This window comes from Camelus bactrianus, chromosome 19 (assembly GCF_048773025.1).
Source record: "Camelus bactrianus isolate YW-2024 breed Bactrian camel chromosome 19, ASM4877302v1, whole genome shotgun sequence".
Classification (NCBI taxonomy): Eukaryota; Metazoa; Chordata; class Mammalia; order Artiodactyla; family Camelidae; genus Camelus; species Camelus bactrianus.
This window is the reverse complement of record NC_133557.1, coordinates 33,065,048-33,086,534: the sequence shown is the minus strand read 5'-3', so window position 1 is coordinate 33,086,534 and position 21,487 is coordinate 33,065,048. Positions and strand designations below refer to the sequence as shown.

The 21,487-nt window shown below is 50.0% G+C and overlaps 1 protein-coding gene across 2 annotated transcripts in view; it reads right to left on the bottom strand.

Moving 5' to 3' along the window:
* Positions 1-21,487, bottom strand: part of PRPF6 (pre-mRNA processing factor 6) — a 37,198-nt gene that overhangs the window by 15,101 nt on the left and 610 nt on the right. For both annotated transcript variants that reach the window (XR_012500723.1, XM_074347692.1), the window contains exons 2-11: positions 20,205-20,373; positions 19,067-19,185; positions 16,532-16,610; positions 15,900-16,076; positions 15,536-15,691; positions 10,165-10,259; positions 9,556-9,712; positions 8,569-8,731; positions 3,800-3,918; positions 2,670-2,888 (exon numbers count right to left, since the gene is read on the bottom strand). Coding sequence is in view for 1 of the 2 variants with exons in the window: in XM_074347692.1 (XP_074203793.1) it covers positions 2,670-2,888; positions 3,800-3,918; positions 8,569-8,731; positions 9,556-9,712; positions 10,165-10,259; positions 15,536-15,691; positions 15,900-16,076; positions 16,532-16,610; positions 19,067-19,185; positions 20,205-20,373 (1,453 nt within the window). In the remaining variant the exon portion in view is untranslated. The remainder of the gene's footprint in view (positions 1-2,669; positions 2,889-3,799; positions 3,919-8,568; positions 8,732-9,555; positions 9,713-10,164; positions 10,260-15,535; positions 15,692-15,899; positions 16,077-16,531; positions 16,611-19,066; positions 19,186-20,204; positions 20,374-21,487) is intronic.

Sequence of the window (21,487 nt, the reverse complement as noted above, 5' to 3'; positions counted from 1 at the left end):
ACTAAATAAATGGAGAGATGTTCCATGCTCACAGACTGCAGGACTTACTGCTGTTGGGGTGGCAACAGTCCCCAAAACAACCTACAGATTCAATGCAATCTCTGTCCAAACCCCAGCTGGCTCCTAAAATTCACGTGGAAACACAGAGAACCAAGCAGAGCTAAAACAATCTTGTAACGAACAAAGCAGGAGGACTCCCGCATCCTTATCTCAGAGCTTACTGCAGAGCTTCGGTAAGGAGGGTGGCTTGACGCTGGTACAGACAGACATACAGGCCAGCGGAAGAGAACGGAGACCCAGAAGAAAACACGTACACTTATGACCCCCTGGTTCTCCACAACGGTGCCCACACCACTCCGTGGGGAAGACCGAGTGGTGCCTGGACAACTGGACACGCACATGAAAAACGATGGAGTCCAACTCTTTTAGCTCAGATGGATCATAGACCTGAATGTAAGTACCAAAAAAATAAAAATCTTAGAAAATATAGGAGCAAGTCTTCATAATCTTGGGTTAGGCAAGGTTTCTTAGGTAGGACACCTAAAGCATGAGCAACAGAAGAAAAAAATTAATTGGACTACATCAAACTTTAAAACACTTGTGCCACAAGCAGTATAACCAAGAAAGCGAAAAGACCATCCACAAAGTCTCCAAGCCACACAATCTGACAGACGACTCACATCCAGAACATACATGAAGAATTCTTACAATTCAGTAAAAAATAGATAATAAATAATAAAGCAAAGCCCAATTTTAAAATGGACAGAAGATTCAACACATCCATGCTACATTACACTAAGTAAAACCTAGTCACGAAAGATCACATGGTGTATGACTCCATTAATATAAAGTGTCCAGTAAACTAAAATCCACAGGGAAAGCAGGAGCAGCAAATATACAGAGAAAGACAATGACTGCCTAGGGCTAGGGGGAAGGTACAGGGTTTCTTCTTGGGTGATGAGAAAGTTCTAAATTGGATCACGGTGACGACCACATACCCTGTGATACACTAAAATCTTCTGAACTGTATACTTTAAATGGGTACATTTTATGGAATGTTAGTTCCATAAAAGTTCCATTTTATGGAACTATAGCTTAATAAACTGCTTTAAAAAAGGAAACAAAGATAATTTTAAAACTCAATAGCTCGCGGTGGGGGGAGGGTATAGCTCAAGTGGTAGAGCGCATCTTAGCATGCACGAGGTCCTGGGTTCAATCCCCAGTATCTCCTCCAAAAATAAATAAATAAACCTAGCTATCTCCCATCCTCTCCAAATATATTAATTTTTAAAAATGTAGTTCAGGACTATTCCACAGAAAGCAACATAAATGAAACTAGACGGTAAGCCTGATTCTAATAAATAAAAATACAGTGGACACAAAGTTTCCACATTTGATGAAATCTATAAATTCACAGCTCCAAGAAACTGAACAAACTCTACACACAAGAAACGTTACAAAAAACTACACTAAAGCAAACCACAAGCTGCTCAAAACCAATGATAAAGGAAAAAAATCTTAAAACAGGCTAGAAATTTTTTAACTTAGAAATTTTTTAGTTTTTTAATTAAAATTATTTTTAAAGGAAAAAAGATACTATATAAAGAGGCAAAAAGGTGACAGCAAACATCTTGCTAAAAGTAATGCAGGCCAGAAGGTGGGGGAGTACTGCTTTTAAAACACTGGAAGAAAAAAGTAGTCAACCCAGGATTCCACACCCAGAGAAAGTATGTTTCAAAAACAAAGATGAAATAAAGACTGTTTCCAGACATTTAAAACTGGAAGAACTGACCAGCAGGGCTGCACTGTAAGAAATGTTAAAGAAAGCCCTTCAGGCAGAAGGAGGGTGAAACCAGCTGGACACCGGGATCCACACAGAGGAATGAGAGCATCGAAAACGGGAACATGGTTCAAACACTAAGGAGGTAAAGTGGCTGAGCCCAGATGACCAGACTGTGGAGGTGCCCACGAGGCCTTCCGCCCAGACCCAGGAAGGGGACAGAACAGGGGGGCCACCTCCTCCCACACAGCTCAGGGGCAGACAGCGGGGGCCGGGGGGCGCTGAGGGGAGTATGGCAGCATGGGCAGGAAGAAGGGAGGGCGCAGGAGGCCTGGGCCGTCCTCCGAGCCTGAGGAGCACTGGGGGAAGCGCAGGGGCTTGCCCTGCAGCGCCCCCGTCGCGGGATGCGGCAGATGGCCCTAGAGGAGGGCCTTCCCTGGCTGACCACACAACAGCTGAAGCTGAGGGCAGGAGGGCATGAACATCTGCAGAGATTCCCCAGCCGCTGTCTGCAGAGAAGTCAGGAGACAGGGAGAGTGAAAGCAGCCCTAGGTTCGTTCTCTTTTAGATCCTACTATTTCTACTCAGAAAGCGGGGCCGGTTGCAAGCGTCTGTGTGCTGAAGCTCTTCAGAGCAGCACCCACCCCCGGACGCACTCTGGGTTTTAACTCCATGCAGAGCCACATGTGATCACGTGAGGAAAGGCCACACCTGTGCCTGCTTGCTTGTCTCCTGACTTCTCTGAAGACAGCGGCTGGGGAATCTCTGCAGATGTTCGCGCCCTCCTGCCCTCCGCTTCAGCCATCGTGTGGTCAGCCAGGGAAGGCCCTCCTCTAGGGCCATCTGTCACATCCCGCAGTCCCCACTCCCACGCCCGTGCCGACCTCACCTGGATCCACTGCTCCCGGTTGATCTCCACACCGTTGGCCCGCAGGGAGGTGATGGCCCGGTCGATGATCTTCTCCACCATCTGAGTGTTCCCGTTGGCTTCCTCCAGCTTGGCAGCCGTGATCCAGATGTGCCGGTCTGTGGGGATGTTCTCACGGGCCTTATTTAGGACCTTGCGGGCATTTTCGTAGGTCTCTAGCCGCGCCAGAGCAAGCCAGAGCTGTGTGGGGAGAAGGGACAGCACTCATTGCAACCTGCCAGGTCACACGGACCCCAACAGGCCTCCCACACTTGCACAAATTCTCTGTAAAAGCTCTTGACCATTTAAACAGGGCCCATTAATGCGCACAGCAGCACTTTTCACCTCCTCTGGTGACTATTCAATGGTTATGCTTCTGACTATCTAGTGACTGATTAATGTGAACAGCTGACAGATTCTCGGTCACACGCTCCATGCACTGGTTAAAGGTCCCCAGGGTGCCAGGCTCACTGCAGGTGTCAGGACAGTGAGCAGGACCCGTTGCCTTCACAAGCTAAAAGGACAGGGGTGCTCAGCCGTCTGGAACTCTCACACCCCAGCTGTTGACTCCACGGTATTTCATCACCAAAAATGTGTATGGGCTCTATTTATTTTTATGTAAATAACTTAAGATTGATTTTGTTTGGAGAATTTCACAATACCCCTTAGGATAATTAAAGACATACTGGATATCATAAAACGAAAACTAAAAATCACTGCAGAGAATGCTGTGAACCAGAAAGCTTAAAAGTAAAGTAATCCAAGTAGCTCTGAGGCAGAGCTGACCCCATGCTGGGCTGGCAGCAAGACCCACTGGTCTCCTCTGTCCCTCCCTCCCCAGGTCCCACTGACAAACTCTGGGCTGAACTGGAAGGCCCAGAAAGAGCTCAGCCCAGCACTCTCTGCAGTGGGAGGGGTGAGCTGGGATGCTGCCCCCGCACTTCCACCAAGAGCTCGAGCGACCACGCTGCCCAGCAGCCGTGAGACAGGGCAGTAGCCCGTGGGTTCACACCGCCTTACCATCCAGAAACCACAGCCTCACGGAGCTCAATGCCCAGCTGAGGCCACTCTGGACGCTGACCTCAGGCACAGGCCCCGGGGCGGGGACTCACCTCCACACTGGTGGGGCAGCACTCCACGGCTCGGCTGAGCATGATTCTAGCGTCTTCAGGCTCTTCCAGCTCAACGGCCGCCTTCCACAAGCGAACCGAGTTTGGAACGTGTTCAAGGGCTGGGAGAGGGCCAACAAGAAACCAGGTCACAGAACAGGGGAAGCGAAAGCAACACACCGTGTCTGTGTCGCCGAGGATGCTGCTGCCGGTGGGGCCAGATGATCTCTGGCCTGAGTGACAGGCCGGGGCCTCACATGGACCCCTCAGGTCTGGGACAGACACAGACAAGGCCAGCGCCGACACCCTGAGTCAGCAAGGGCAGCAGAGAGGGCTGTGTGTCACCTCTAGGCCCACCCACACTTAACAGTCGATGACAAACAACAGTGCAGATGGGAGACGGCAACCCTGCACGGGGAAGGCCCACTGCACAGACTGCAGGCGCGGGCGTGCCGACACCACAGAACAGAAAGCGGACATGGCTCTGGGGTCTGTACCTGCCCAGGCTGTGTGCATCTGAGGCTCCTTCCTGGAGCACAAGAGCCAAGGCACCAGGAGCTGCTCCACGCTGACAGCAGGGGGGCCTCAGAGGCACACGCAGTGACACCGGGGAAGGGGACCCACTCTCAGAAGAGGCTACCACATCATGCAGTCCAGAAGCTTCCAAACCTTTGTTTAAGCAGCAGAGCCTTCAGATGAACTAACTGAAAAGCCCCAAACACAAGGCAGATAAGCGGAGCCCTGCAGTGGGATAACCAGGGAGGGCGAAGCAAGCCCTCCAGTCAGCCCCGGGCAGAGGGACAGGGACCGCAGAGCTGATGACGGCACGACACCAGAACACCTCTAAGGCAGCTTCCAACAGAGCTCTTCTTTGTTGAAAACACATGGGCCAGGCTAGGGAAAGCAGACCTCAGATTCAATGCTGCAGAATCTGCGGACCCACAAAGCTTCTCACGTGAAGTTGGGCAAAGACTGGGGCCAACTGGGGGACTTGGATAAAGCCAGGGTGTGACACCCTGAGAGTCCGTCCAGCAGAAACAGCCCGCTTCCTGTGTCTAGGGAGATGGGGCTTCTCCCTTTCATAGGCCCTATGAAAACAGGGTGCCCCTTTTCTCCCCAACAGCCAAACAAGTCAGCGGCCACCCAGGGCACAGCACACCACGCCAGTCCCTGGCTGGCGGCCGTCACGCTGGTGAGCAAGCAGCAGGACACACCCAGGTGCTCAACACAAGTGGGCCAGAGGTGGGGACACACCCCGCGAAGCCCAGGGGCCCACCCTCAGTGGGTTTCAGAGATTCCCATGGTTCAGGGCTCACAGGGACCTCCCTCTATGATGCACAATGAGCTGCCACTCCAGAGCCACCTGCCATGGTGGGCGATGCCCCAGCCTGGGGCCCAGGGTTCTGCAGGGGTCAACAGTGCCTCGGGGTGTCCCTTTACCCACTTCCTGAAAACCTCAGGTTGCTGCGGGTGGGGGGTGAGCAGGGCAGCAGACAGCTCTGCAGCAGGTCCAGGCTGCAGCCAGGCTGCTTCTGACCTCACGTATCCAACAACACTTGGTCTCCCAGGGGCAGCCAGGGCACCGTAAGGGGCCTCAGGGGAGGCCTAATGGGAGTCAGAGCCCCTCCAGAACTGTGGGACAAAGCTACTCTCTCCTGCAGACACTGGCAGCCCCTGGCTGGCTGCTGGGCCCAGGCAGAGACCAGACCCTTGGCTTAGGGACGCTGAGTGACAAGTGACCTGGTTCATTCAACTGACTGGTCACTCTCTGAGACCAGCACACAGCTAGAGCAGATGCGGCGCAGCCTGGGTCAGGCAGAGCGGAGGTAGGCACGGCGCAGGTGGGCTGCCCGGGCCCTGGGGCCGATGCTCCAACACTGGCTGACCCACTGCACCTCCCCCGGCCCTACACTCATCACCTCAGGACTAAGGAGGAGACACCGGCACGCCTTACACAGGGCTCTGCACGGCGCACCAGCACAGCTGCCTGACCTGGAATCCAATGTTCACCCAACTGTCCCCTTGATCAACCGAGAGGGCTAGAAGACGGACCTACGCTGATTCAGGCAGCAGCAGAGGTCTGACTGTGTCTCCAGGAGCCGGAAGGAAGCCGGTGGAAGTCTGGGTTCTGAGGAGGAAGCTTCACATCCTGGTGCAGTAGGCCCACCGTCTGCTCTGTGGGGCCGCGCACAGCGCCGTGGAGACAGGGTCACAGCCACACAGGATCCCCTCACAAGGCTCTGACGTTGCCGGCCACTGAGCTGAGTACACCCCAGGCCAGACCAAGCCGACACCCTAGACCTGTCCCATCTGGAGGGGCAGGCGCTGGTTCTTATGGGGTCGGACTGGCCCTCCCTGCCTGCAGGGCTCTGCCAGCACCACCGTCTGTGGAGTTACCCACCACGTATTTAAGAACTCACTTCACAGCAAAAGAGGTGCAGCAAAGGGCTTGGCCCCCAATTCTCCCCGACCTAACCACACCTCACCATCCAGTCCACCGCCCGGTAGAGCTGTAGGCCATCTGCTGAGCACGCAGGGCACCAGCAAGAGAAGCGCCCTGAAGCAACAGGATGCTACAGACACCATGACAGACAACCTCCTGCAGCTGGGCCCTCCCCTAGACAGGACACACAGGTCCACAGAGGAGCGCTGATGCTCGAGTGGCTCTGGGCTGCCTGTCACCAGCCCTGGGAGAGCCTGACTCCATCCCCACGTTTGAACTCTGCCATTGAGAGTTCTCATGCCAAGGGCAGATGTGTCCACGAAGGCGCACGGCCGTGGGTCCACTGCCCTGAAAGCAGAGGCGGGCCCAGATCCCAGGCCTCCTGGGGCCACTGGACCAGCCCTGGTTGCAGAAGTGGCCTGACTCCCACAGGGGATTGAGTTGCCACCATGTACAGGAGGGGACACCACGACTGGAGCCCAGAGTCCTGACTGAACATCCCTATTTCTCGGAGTTAAAGTTAACAGGAACCCAAGAGAGCAAGACCACTGAAGGCACCGCGCCTTCAGAGAAACGTCCAGAGAAAGAAGCCTGACCCGGTAGGGCGCCAGTGGAGGGAGCCAGCACAGAGCTACCCATCTTCTTCCTGCACTCCCCACCCGGCACAGCTCAGTCTCTAAGGCACAGAACACTCAGCTGGGCCCGTTAACCTCACCCAGCAGCGGGCACGATGCCCAGGACCCCAGCTCCACTTTTGGGGAAAGACTGGGAACTCCTCCGGGGCACTTCATCAACAGCCTGTGGACTAGTGTCACAACCAACCTCAGCTGAGCAGTCTGGCTCCTGCCAAGGTGTCCCCAGAGGCCGAGAGTAGTCTGAACCAGACAGCCTGTGGACAGAGGCCACTGTGCTCTCCAGCCCAGCCCCAAGGGGAGGACACTTGGGTGCTGTCCCCACCTCGGCCAACCTGAGCCAGCAGAGCCAGGAGGCCCTCTCCCTTCTAGGCCCAGGACAGCCCAGAAACCAGGCACTCAATGCTCCCCTGAAGGCCCCACCTTCATGCCCAATCCCCTCTCCAAATGTGAAGCCAACTGGAAATGGTGAAGGCGGAGTGGCCACAAAGACATTCGACCATTCATCACACTGTGGCAGGGAAAATTCAGTAGAGCGTTCCTAAATAAATATTGCTAATTACCCAGAGTTTAATGTGTTTGTCATTAGAGAACTATTTTCCTGGCTGAAAAGAGATGAGCTGATTTAATAAACCAAGACAGGCGCTAACTTTCTGCTTCTGGCCTCATTTTAAGAGACTGGCTCTGAGCACTTAACATGCAACAGGGTTACAATCAAGAAACCAGACCCGAGAGAGGACAACACACTTGAAATCACACACACACTCACGCACAGTCAGGGTCACATGTGAGGTGGCCAACACCTGGCCCCTATCAAACAGACAGCAGAGTCAGAGACGTCGCCGGTAATCTCTGAATGACTGAGGGCACACGCCTCTCTCTGACGGTTCAAACACACATCTTAAGAACAAGAGCCAGAAACCTCCCCCGGAAAACGGCCCTCAACTCCACAAAATGCACCTCTTTCTCCCCTGCTACAAACGCGGGCAGCACAGCCACCTGCACAGGCTCACTGCACAGCAGCCCTCTGACCAGCACCTGCGGCGGACCAGAGATCACGAGCAGCGCCTGGTACACAGCTCTGGGGAAGGAGTGACACTCTTCTGCTCTCAATTCCACAGGCACAAAAAACACACTGCCCACGAAAGCTCCACCGTGGCAGGTACTCCTGGGTCGACTCCGTTTCCTGGGCATGCAAACCGTTCAGTGTGACACGAGCCAGTGGCACATACTGCCAGTGCGCTGCCTTGCAGGAATGTCATGAGATGGGAAGGAGTTTAACTAACATCCTGCTCCGTGCGGTTCTGCCCACCCTTTGCACACCACCTCATCAGGCCCAGGAAACAAGCCCTGGACGAGCATTGTCCAAGCTCAGCACCTGAGGAAGAACTGGGCCAGAGCAACTGCCCAACTCACTGCGGGTCGCATGGCAGGAAAAGGCAGGAGTGTGACCTCAACCCAAGCACCCGAGCCAGGGTGGAAATTTCCCTGACAGAGGGTCCAAGGGCAGAAGCCACCCAGCCCAGAAAAAGGCCTGGAGAACGCTAACCATTCCTGAGCTGTCCAGCAGAAGCCTGAGTGAAGCAGCAGAGAAGCTGCCCCCAGGAGCCCAGCACTGGAGTGGAGGAGACAACACTCTTCATGGGGACACAGCACAGGCGCATCGCTCCTGACGGGCCTCCCTAAGCGGGGCTCACCTTTCCGAAGAACCCGCTTCTTGGCACGAATGTCTGTTTCCAGCTCTGCTGCTCTGATGTAAATCCTAACAGACTGCGGGAGGTGACGGACAGCTTGGGCTACCACAGCCTTGGCGGTGTCCCCGGGCTGCAGCCTGGCTGCTTCCAGCCAGACATCTTCACTCTGTAGAGTAAAGGACAGAACAGTAAGTGTCCAAGGCTGGAGGCCACAACAGAGCAGCGGGCACCCCCGGAAGCGCACACAGAGGCCTTGGAAACAGGAGGGCTGGGTTCATCAGATCCACGGCACCCAGGTTTTACAGTCAAATGGAAGTCCATCAGCTCAGCCTCAGACAGCCCTGCACCTGAGACCCCCTATAACACCAGCGCATGGGAACGTGGCCATGACATGTCTGTGTCCGGTGGGGAAAGACGTGCCGCAACACTGAAAGGAAAGGAGAGCCTGCCCTCCAGGATAGGACGTCAACCCACGGACCAGGTGGAGACGCACAGGCAGGTGGCCGTGGGGGTCCCACACACGCCTCATGTCCTGGGCCGGGGTCCACGGGGCATCTTTCTTAGTCAAGGGTACCCCCGTCTTCATAGCAAGCACACGGTCATTCAGAGGGTCTCACAGGGCCTTCTGAAGCTTATCTAACCACGCCGCTCCCAGAAAAAGTGCTGGGGTGGGCCCCTAAGCGTCAGCGCTCGCCTCTAGGTCTCTAACGTCAGGGGAGGTAGACGGGCTGACCGACTCTGCTCTTTCTGGTTAAGGTTATCTTGCTACTAAACTAGCCCAGTCAAGCACTCACTCCGCGTAAACACAGGCAGGAGAGACCCTTTCCCACTCTCCCTCCTCCCTCGCCTGCCCTACCTGCCTGCAGCCTAAACACCAAAAGGCAGGCAGCTGACTCTAAGCCAAGCTCACTCCCACAGGCGCCCATGTGGCATAGACACTGAGGGTCCCTCGGGGGCTTGGGCAGCCTTCCCTCCAGGAGGACGCCCTACCTTGGGGCACATCTCTGTCCCCTTCATAATAAGATTCCGAGCTACTTGCAGCTTCCCAGTGACTTCCTCCAGGCGGGCCGATGCAATCCAGGCTGGCGGGTGGTGAGGGTTCGTCTCACGAACAGACTTGAGGAGCAGTCGCGCCTTCTTGATGTCACTGAGAGGCAAGAAAGCACAGGGTCAGGCCGCCACCTGCTGAGGGTGTGCCTGGCCCACCAAGGGGCCACTACAGACACGACTTCCGAACCAGCAAATCTGATGCCCCAGGGATAAAACCAACTCAAAACTCCATCAGCACCCTTCCAAGCCTGCTTATTAACACACACGCAAACAGGCCCTGAGCACCAGGTCGAGGTCAGAGGCCTGGTACACGACTAGCAAGCTGCTCGCCAGCTCAGCGAGCAGAGACTTGGAGTGTCATTTCAACACATTTAATGTCCACAGTGAATGGACATGGACACAGATACTTTTAAACAGAAAATTGAACTACTCCACTATGTATTTCTTAGACCATCCACATCCTCTTTTGGTTGCTTATTTTTCAAATGAAATCCAAAATGTTCCAGGAGACCTGAGCCTGCGCAGGCCAGTGGTTCTGCAGGCACTCACTTGATGTCGCCTCCGTGGGTCGGGATCATGGAATTCAGATCTGTCAGGTAGCCTTTGGGGTCGACCACAGTCTGCCCACTCACTGAGTCAGACACCTGCAACACAGGCCAGGCAGAGCTGGTCAGACAGAGCCAGGAATGCCTGAAACAAAGTCCTTAGAGGGTCCCAGGAGCCCCTTCCCGCAGTCCTGACTACCAATGGATATGGAAACTTTGAAAGTAAAAACAACTTTAACTTAAACAATAGTTTGTAATGAAATATGCAAATTTCATCCATACAGAACAAAGATTTCTATTCAAAAACTGAAACCGTAAAAGTCTTAGGGGAAAAAACTAAAATGAACACATAAGAAAGGTCCACCTGAGAATGAGTGAAACCCAGAAATCATAAAGTAAGATTATTTCAGTTAACGTTCTTTAAGTTTTCACGTAGCAATTCATTGTATCATTCTCTCTAGTTGTGAGTCTTAAAGTTACTGTGACAACAACAAAAAAACCTGAGTGAAAAATGAGCAAAAACACAAGATAAGAAAAGGATGAAAGGCATACAGATGGGAAGGAAGAAATAAAACTTCCTTTGTTTGCAGATGATTTGATTATGTACAAAATCCGAAAAAATCAACAAAAAAAACCTCCAAGAGCTAATAAGGCTGCAGGACACAAGGTTAACATCCAAAAGTCAACAACTGTCCTACACGCCAGCAACGAACACAAGCAATCTGAAATTAAAAACACAGCTCTTACATTAGCACCCAAAATTGTGAAACACTGGACTCTCGAACAACACAGCTTTGAACTGCGTGGGTCCACACGCACTTGCAATTTTTCACTAAACACGTACTGCAGCACTACAACGATCAGCTGCTGGCTGAATCCCAGGACGCGAAGACCCTCCGTCGCGTACGGGTCAGTGCCCCCAACATCACCCACACCTGGGTACTAACCTTACAAACACATACAAGGTATATGTGAGGAAAACCACAAGCCTTTAATGAGTGAGCTCAAAGAAAAACTAAATAAACAGAGAAAGATTAGATGCTCATGCACAGAAAAACTCAACATCGTCAAGAAGTCAGTTCTTCCCAACTTGACCTGAAGATTCACTGTAATCCCAATCAAAATCCCTGCAAGTTATTCGTGGATCCACACCAGCTGATTCTAACGTCTACACGGAGAGGAGGCCAACACAACACTGAAGCAGAAGAACAAGGCTGGAGGACACCACCCAACTGTAAGACGTACGATAAAGCTGCACCGATGCAGCGTGGTATTGCTGCCCCCACCCCCGAAAAAGAGAAACAGACTAACGAAACAGAATAAGGAACCTGGAAAGAGACCCACATAAATACAGTCAATTAATGTTTGACAAAGGAGCAAAGGCAATGCAATGGAGAAAGAACAGTTTTTGACAAATGGTGCTGAAACAACTAGACACACAGGTACAAAAAAATGAACACAGGCTCAAACCACACACCCTTCACAAAAGTTACCTCAAAACGAGCCACAGATCTAAAGGTAAAGTGCGAAACTCTGAAACTCCCAGACGGCAACACAGGAGAAAATCTAGATGACCTGCGGTTTGGCAATGCCTTTTTAAATACAACAGCAAAGACACAATCCGTGTAGGAAACTGAAAAACTGGACATCATTAAATTTAAAATTTCCTCTGTGACAGACACTGTCAAGAGAATGAAAAGACGAGTCACAGACAGGAGAAAACGTGTGAAAAAGACACATCAGATAAAGAACTGGTATCCAAAATACACAAAGAACTCTTAAAACTCAAGAAAACAAACTCAATGAAAAAACGGGTCAAAAACCTTAACAGACCCATCACCATGGAAGATACACAGATGACAAAAAACCACATGAAAAGATGCTCCACGTCACGTCATCAGGGACATGCAAGTTAAAACAACAATGGAATAACACTACACACCTATCAGAACAGCCAAAATCCAGAACCCTGTCAACTCCAAGTGCCAGCGAGGATGTGGCACAGCAAGAACCCTCGCTCGCTATTGCCGGGGATGCAGGACAGAGCGGCCACTCTGCAGACAGTCTGGCGATTTCCTACCACACGATCCAGCAACTGCGCTCCTTGGTATTTACCCAAAAGAGCTGAAAACTCATATCCACACAAAAACCTCATACATTTACAGGCATTTTATTCACAACTGCCAAAACGCAGAAGCAACCAGGATGTCCTTCAGCAGGTGAATGAATAAATAAACTGGGGTGCATCCAGACAGTGGAATATCGTTCAGCTAAAAAGAAGTAAGTTTCAAGCCACAAAAAGACATGGAGGAACTTTAAATGAATATAACTAAGTAAAAGAAGCCTGTCTGAAAAGGTTCCAACCATATGACACTCTGGAAAAGGCAAAACTATGGACATAGTAAAAGATGAGAAGTTGGTAGAAGAGAGGGAGGAAGAGAGGGAGGACCAGACGGAACACAAGGGACCTTGAGGGCAGTGAAGCGGCTGTGTGACACTGTAATGGTGGATACGTGTCATTGCACACTTGTCCAAACCCACAGAACACACAACACCGTGAATCATGTTCACACCCAGTGCAAACTATGGACTTGGGTGATGATGAGATACAACATAGGTTTATGAATTTAACAAACGCACCACTCTGTGGAGGATGTTGACCACGGGGAAGACTGTGTGTGTGCATGTGGGAAATCTCTGTACCTTCCTCGAGACTCTGCTGTGATCTAAAAGCTCTCTTAAAAAGAAAAAAGTCCTTTAAAAAAAATGGGCAAAGGCCTTAAACAAACACGTCTCCAAGGAAGAGATATAAATCACCAAGCAGGGAAATGCGAATGGAAACCACTACTTCACACTCATCAGGACGGCTACCACCAAAAAGCCGGGAAACAACAAGCGTTGTCAAAGGCGTGGAAAAGCTGGAGCCCCTGTGCAGCGCTGCCATGCTGTAAACCTAAAACGGTGCAGCTGCTGTGGAAAACAGTATGGTGGGTCTTCAAAAATTAAACCTAGAATTGTCACGCGATCCAGCAATTCCATTCTGGGTATATACTCAAAAGAATTGAAAACAGGAACTTGGTCAGACACTTGTACACCAAGGCTCACAGCAGTACGGCTCGCAGCCACCCCAAATCCCACCAAAAGGTGGAAGCAACCCAAGCGTCGTGACAGGTGAACAAACAAAATGTGCTGTGTGCAGGCATACAGTGTCGTACTGTTCAGCTTTCAACAGGAAGGATATCCTGACATGTCCTGCAACGTGGGCGAGCCCTGAGGACGTAAGTGAGCCTCGGTGAAATGACCCAGTCCTAAAAGGACAAACACTGTACGACTCTATTCGTTTGAAGTTCCTAGAGAAGTCAAGTCAGAGACAGAAAGCAGGATGGGGTTACGAGGGGCTGGGGGAGGCGATGGAGAGTTCGTGTCTAAATGGGGACAGAGTTTCAGTTTGGGAAGATGAGAAAGTTCTGGAGACAGATGGTGGCGATGGCTGCACAATATGAATGCATTTAATGCCACTGACCTATACACTTAAAAATGTAAACTTTACATTATATATAAAAAAAAAGTACCATAATACCAAGTTTTTTTTTACAGAAAGTATTTCTATATTCCACACAAAAGTGTGAAAGCAATAATGAACTGAAAAAGACACACGAAAACATAAATGATACTGGCAATAAAACAATGTCGAGAGGGAAGCGGGCAACTGACAGCAGAGGCACTTCACAGAAGGGGCGCCAGGGACCAGCACACGAGAGAGGCTCAGCTCCACCCCGAACAGGAGTGCAGACTGAGTGGGGGGCTTGTGGGAGGGATGTGCCCCTCAGACTGGCCAAGACAAAGACAACACCCCTCTGACCAGGGTTGCCAATGGTGTGACCACCATGTGATCACCATGACCTGGTGTGACCAGGCATGCTCACCCATGACGCTGAGTGTGAAATGTCTTGTCTCTGAGTGACAATTCTGCACTTAAGTGAAAATATGCAGATCCAACAATTTCACTAAAGATACTATAAAAATGATTACTGACACCTGCAAAGATAGAAGCACAAGGAGCTCACCAAAACAGGGTCTGTGATCACAGGAAAAGGGGAAACCTGGGTGGGAAGGGGTAAATCGGGAGCTCGAGATTTTGCAGATACTGACTACCATGTATAAAATAGATAAACAACAAGTTTATACTGTACAGCACAGAAAACTATATTCAGAATTTTATAGTAACCTATAATGAAAAAGAACATGGAAATGAATACATGTATGCACATATATGACCAAAACATTGTGCTGTACACCAGAAATTGACACATTGTGAACTGACCATACAAAAATGCAAAAAAAAAAAAAGTAGAAACCACCCAAAAGGCCCATCAAAGATTAAACCATGATACTCACACACAACGAACTGCTCTCCCATTTATAAAATACATACTTAGTAACATGAAAATGTAGTTTTTCAGATCTGTAAGTTTCTAAGCTCTTTTTACTGCAAAACATTTGCTCACCACAAAAATTTCAAGTAGTACAGCAAAAATCCAATTAAAATTTAAAAATTTACCACTGCATCAAACAGTAATGGTTGAGTAGCTCACTCTACTAATTTCTACTTCTAAGTATGTGTGAAAATTTTCCTTAAAAATGTTTACACAAAGCGTTCCTTGGTGGCTTAGGTGTGGAGCCCTGGACACGTCCTTGGCGTGTGCAAACGCCTCTGGGTGGACACGCTTCCCTACACACACGCTGCTCTGCCTCTGGGCTTCATGTGCATGATGACTCTTCTTCAGTGTGTTGGTTCCTTTGACTTTATGGTGCTTTCTATTATGCAAACATTTGTAATTTGCACGTAGTCAAATTTGAAAAGGACTTCCTTCACGGTTTCTGATGTGCACGTCAGGATGAGACAGGGTTTTCACGAGCACTGAACAAAGAGCACGCCCCTAGGAACCAGCACAACTGCTAGGTGCAGGAAGAAAGCATGCACAATCACTGCTTTTGGAGTGGGAAGGGTGTTGGTATGTCAGTGGGAAGCCATGTGGCCTTCGTTTGGCGCCCGTCAAGCAGCCTTCCATCACCTGCGTCGGCCTGAGGCCTGAGGGAGCAGGAGAACCACACCGGGGGCTGGCCCTCCGCTGCTGGCACTCAGTGCACTGCCCCTGCGCCCACCCCATAGGTGGCTACACAGGCCGGCCAGAGTGCAGAGTCCTGCCACTTTTCCTAAAGGGACAAGGACCAGTATGTCATCATTGGTCTGCTTAACTTGTGACAAAGCACTTCAAAAGATGAACTTTTCACAAATATATATCCGCTTAAGAATCAAAACAAAAAACCTTTTGATATGATCTACAGGGACCCACACGGGACACAAACCACACCTGGCTCAGCCTCATGTCCATCAGGGTATTCCTGGCTTGGCCAATCTTCCTCATGTCCAGCTCGCCTGTGCCAGGTGTCATCAGTCCAGGAGTCATTCCACCTGGGTATGGAGTGTTCAGTCCGCCCGGATAGGGGGTGTTAAGACCTCCAAATTGCTGAGGGGAGAAAGCATAAGATGCTGGCTTGTGTTTTCACATGGGAGAACCTCATCTTTCCAAAATCCCTCCATGTAGCCTGATGCGGGAACTGCTGCGCAGCACAGCTGCTGACCTGCAGGAGCACCTCCTCCAACTCCAGCACCCCACGCCCCTCCCACCACTCATCTTTCCCACCAGAAAGGAGCCACCCTCCTCAGATGCTCACAGTCTGTCGGGGATCCACCGAAGTGTGGTTCTCTCCAGTCTGTAAGTGTTTGGCAAAGAAGCTGTCGGGAACAGGGGTCAGCTTCTCGTAGCGTGGGTTCCTCTGGCGCTTGTTCCTGGCGTCGCCAACCTCAGGGATGCTCAGCCACTCTTCCTCCGTGACTTCTGCCAACTTCCTCTGCAAGCGTCGGCCCCCAAAACATTAATTCTCTGGCAGAATTTCACATGCACAAGAAAAACTACGCTTTCCCTGACCCTTGTTCCCCAAATCATTATGCCCTAGAAAAGAGTTTGATGTAAAGACAGTTATCTCTTTCATTTGGAAAATCAACTTGTTGGACCAGCTCTACTTCACTCAGACGCAAACTGTCAAAGCCCAGAAGACACAGTTTAGAAAACCCTACATCTAAATGGAGTTAAAGTTACAAAGAAAGTAAACTCATTTATCCCAACTTTTTTGGTGAGGAGAGGCTTTTGCCTGCATATACGTGTAAGTAAACACACAAAGAAGGGACCTTCCTTCCATCTGAACTGAACAAAAAGCAAAGTTAGCACAGTCTCATCAGTTTCACCCCAGAGCAGTCTGCTCTCTGCTGGGCAGCGTGTGAGCAACAGTTCCACCCATCTGCTCACCTTGAGATCTGAGAACTGCTGCTGGATTTTGGGGCGTTCCATACGGTATTTCTCAATTTCTTCTTTCTCCCTTTGCTCCCTAGGAAGTAAAATCCGTGCATAGGTTATAAATACTGGATGTGCATACTGAAACAGTCATTTTACTAATCCTAATTAAATCACCAAAAGAGTAATTCCACACACTCAGCACCTAAATCAAATATATTTTAAGGCAACAATGGATATATTCACAAATAATTCAATTCTCTACCAAATGAAAACATGCAGAAATTCACTAAAAAAAACCACTGTCTTACTCTGATAAATACTTACATTTGAACACAAGTGTGTTTACTGCTTTAAAATTCTACAAAACTCCGTAGGGCCATCCCATGAATACTCAACTCAGAAGAAAATCTGAACCACTGCTCCACTTGTCCATCCAACTCTCTGCTCAATCTGTCACTGTCTCCCACCCTTCCAAGTCAAGTCACCTGCAACAAACCAGCTGTCCACTGCTCGTCTGCCAGAACTAATGGTCTATATCCTCACCCACATGCTAACTGGCCTCCAGGAACTGAGAGCTCCTAGGTTGCTGGTGATTTAGGACCAGGTCAGATGTGAACACAAAGAGCAGTGGGAAACTGGCAAAGTATCAACCAAGCAGGGTAAACTGGAGTGGACATGAGCCCAGCAGCTAAGACTTCCCAACACTGAGATGTACACTTTCCTCTAGAAGGTCAGGTGGGAATGTGAAAGTATTACGACAAATGAATGCCTAGAAAAGACAAACACCCTTCTGTGGGCTGGAGATGGTCTGACATCATGGCTTCTGACAGAAAGCACACACAGACATCCCCGCCAGGTTTTTTGGCCGAAGACGTTCCGTTTCTGGCCGAAGATTTTAATCAAGCCTCAGGCTCCAATTTTCCATTCCTCAGGAAATGCTGAAAGCGTAACAAGTAAAAGGGCACCCTGAGGAGATGGGCGGAGGCGGGACACACGCTGAGGGGTGGCTCCGACTGTGTCCTGGCCCGGAAAAGGCAGTTCTATGCTGTTCTGGGCACAAGCAGGGAAAATGGGATGTGGACTGGCTAACAAAGACGGACTACTCGGTGCTGGGGTGAAGACACCCTGAGGGGCCCAGCGAAGACCACCTGCGGATGCAGAAGAAGCAAATGTGCAAACTGTGTGCAGCACAGAGACCACACAGGGCATGAGTGTCCGCCCCACTGCTCCCTCTACCTGTCTGTCCCGCAAAAACTTCTCAAAAGACAACACTTCCCTAAAACCACTTAATACGACAACTTTCTATGTGTTAATGAATGAATGCCAGAAGACTGGAATCAAACCTTCTTTAATACACGAACCATGCACATTTAATTACTATATATGTATGTATACATACATATATAAATTCACTCACACTGATTTAATAACATTTTTCTAAACCTCCACTGAAAAGCAGTATTTCTCTTTTCTAAAGTAATCTTGAGGGGAGGATATAGCTCAGTGGTAGAGCACATGTTTAGCATGTACAAGGTCCTGGGTTCAACCCCCAGTACCTCCATTAAAAAATAAACAAATAAACCTAATTACCTCCTCCCCAAAATTGGTTAACTAATTAATTAATTAAGTAGTACCAAAAAAGTTCTAAAAAAAAAAAAAAATCTTGAAAAAAAACCGTGAAAATTTTTAAAATTCTACATATATTATGGGAAGTAACAAAATTGTACGTATGATGAGCAACAGAAAGAAAAAAGTGAGCCAATATGTTAACCGTTACATTCCAGACTTACAAGTAAGTGTTATCCTCTTATCCACAATTACTCTCACTGCCCTGATAGTCTACAATAAGAATGTATTCATTCTGTAATAAAACATTTTAAAAAAGTATAAAGTAATAAAACTTATTATAGTTTGCAAGACCTTGTGCTGACTTTGCATAAATTTCCCCAGAAAGGACAAGGAATCAGAAAGCTGCCACGGAGGTGACATCAACACAGCAGACGTGCTGGACTAAGTTCAATGCAGCACATCCACCCGAGGGCCCCTGCGGGAGAGCGGTCTTCCCTCAACAGACCCCCAAAGACTCAAGGCACATCCTCCTTCGGCCTGCCTGGGCCTCGCTCCCCCAGGCTCACGCAGTCTGTCCCCACCAGCCCAGCCCAGCCCTGCTGTGTGGACCGAGATTCTCCAGACACAGCACCTGCCCACAAGGACTGAAATGTTCACCTGCCATCTTCAGTTAACCTCTAATTTACCTAGTACACAGTGACCAACATCACCACACACATTTCGAAGATGGTAACCCTGACGTGTAGTCAGACTAATTCCCCAAATTCTGCTGACTTCTAGAAAGCTCTCCACTCCAGTCCCCAGGCTACTCTGCAACAGCCCAGGGTTTTCCAAGTGTGACTGCCTTAAAGAAAGACGCAGGTGACCGCAAAGCTGAGCAGACACACATATTATTCTTGCAACTTTTCTCCAAGTCTGAAATAAACCAAAGTAAAACTTTTTTTAGAAGTTGGATAAATAGAGTGTGAAGAGCTTTACCGTCTCTCTTTCCTCCTTTCATCCATTCTTTTATCCAGAGCCGCGTAGATAGCATCCGCCTCCTCGTCATCCTTCTCGTAGGGCCCGCTTGAGAAGAGGCTCCCAGCATAGCCGTTAAACTGAGAAGCACACAACAGAGATCAGCCTCTCCTCCAGCACAGCCCCCACCAGCAGAAACAGAGCACGTATGGCTGCAAAATGCTTGCTAAGCATTTTTTTAAATCGTCAAACCCAAACTGAGGGATAAGAAAAGAGCTGATGAGTACTCTTCAAGAGCCAAGGGCATGAGAGGCAGAGTATCCGCACCAATCAAAAGAGACACAGAAGGGGACACAGATGCACCGTGGGATCCTGGACTGGGTCCTGGGCCAGAAGCATGATGACAGAGGTGGAAAAACCAGTAGAATTCAGAAAAGATCTGGAGGTTAGTTAACAATGCTGCATCAGTTTCAACCTCCCTCAAGACTAGTATTGGGTCATGTGAGATGGGGAGAAGCTTGTGAAGGAGATGCAGAAATTCTTCATGTTACTTTTGGAAGTCCCTGTAAATTTAAAATTATTTCAGAACTGAGGTGGGAGGGCATAGCTCAAGTGGCAGAGCACATCTTAGCATGCACGAAGTCCTGGGTTCAATCCCCAGTACCTCCTCTAAAAAATTGACAGATAAGTAAATATAACTACCTCCCCCACCAAACAATAAAATAAAAAAAATTTATTTCAGAATTGAATTTTTAAAAATCTTTTCTTCTGGGGAGAAATGCCATCTGTCATAACACGCCTGTAAAAAACATCAGCTGACCAAATACCAACTAAGAAGATGACTGCTAAAGCAAAAGAAAGCAGATATTACCACCAATTCCACTTAAAATGTTTATTAAAGCCCGGTCGAGACAAAACCCAACACAGCAGCTCTAACATGTGCAAGCGCACCTCTTCTGAAGACAGTGTATATTTCTTTCCACTTTTCCTGCTCCCCCTCACACTGAGCGAGCCCCCCAGTCCGTGAGCAGCTGAGATAGCAAGTGTCCCGCCACCCCCAGTGCCCGCAGCGCACAGGGTCACAGGGTGAGAAGTGGGGTGAGAAGTAGGGTGAGAAGTGGGGCAAGTGGGCGCCGGCCAGCCAGCCAGCACGGGTCACCTCATCGTAGTTGGTGTCGTTCAGGTCCTCGTCATCATCGTCCGCAGCTTGGCTCTTCTTCATCTGGTCCCCCACCGTCCGCTTGCCCGGGGGCGCATGGCGGTCATCAACCGGATCATTGGCGTCGCGGGCAGGCCCGATGTCTGACCGGGTGGTGAAGCCAGTGGCACTGCAGGAGACCCCAAGATGCTTGATTATCTGGCTGGCCTTGTCCCTGGGCTCTTCCCTCCATGGTAGCCATGTGACAGCACCTCCAACTCCTCTGGGAAACCTCCCAAGGTGCCGGTGGCAGGAACCACACAAGGCCGTGCTCCCAAACATCAGAGATCTGTTCTCCTCAGGAGGGAAACCTGAGGTGGTTACCAAGGCCATCTTCTGCCACCCTCCAACCTCCTTGACAGAGATTCGCCAAGGTACCAGAACCCTCTCCTCATCCAAGTCCCAGTTTCCCGTTTTCAACAACCTGCTAATCACCTTCCTCTCCAAATCCAAGCAGGACCTCAGACCCCTTGGCCCAGTCAGAGTTCCTCTTCTGTGACCACCTTGCAGCTGCTCTGAGCTGTTTCAGCTGACAGTGGCGGTGCATCCTGGGCACCACGGCATGAGCTTTGCCTCCTCCCCGCCATCACCAAGTCCTTCGGGTCTACCTCCAAAATCCCTCCTCCCATCACAGCTGGCAACCAAGTTAGCTCCCCGGCAGGTAACCTTCCTCTGCTTCAGCACAGCTCTGCCTCTCCAGTGCCTGCAGGAGCTCTGGCTCCTGTGACCTCCGCCCACTACACATTCTACTCACAGAGACTCCTGGCAATTCCCTCCTCTTCCTCCATGCCTCATCTCTTTCCTCAACTGCCCAACATAGAAAACATCAGTGTCTCCTAACCTTGAATCTTACCCCAAACTGGCTCAAATGTTGATTGCTAGAACCCGAGTTCTAAATCTGTTCCTCTGTGTACTTATTTATGCAAATACCACATCTCTCCTAGTAAACTACAGGTTCTCAGAAGATGGTGTCAATATCTTAGACTTGTGTGTACCCCAGATTGTGACATCCATAACATAATTCACCCATAATATGCCCAAAGGGAGAAACAACTGTCTTCCTTCCTAACCAAACGAACAACAAACAGGATGACAATGACTGCTTGTTTACTCAATTTATGGCAGTCATCTGTGTGGCAGGCACGGGGGACTCTGACGCCTCACACATGCCATCCGGCCTTGGGGAGCTGGGAGTCTGGACAAGCAGTGCATGACGGCCAACACGGCACAGCGAGTGGCCGGGG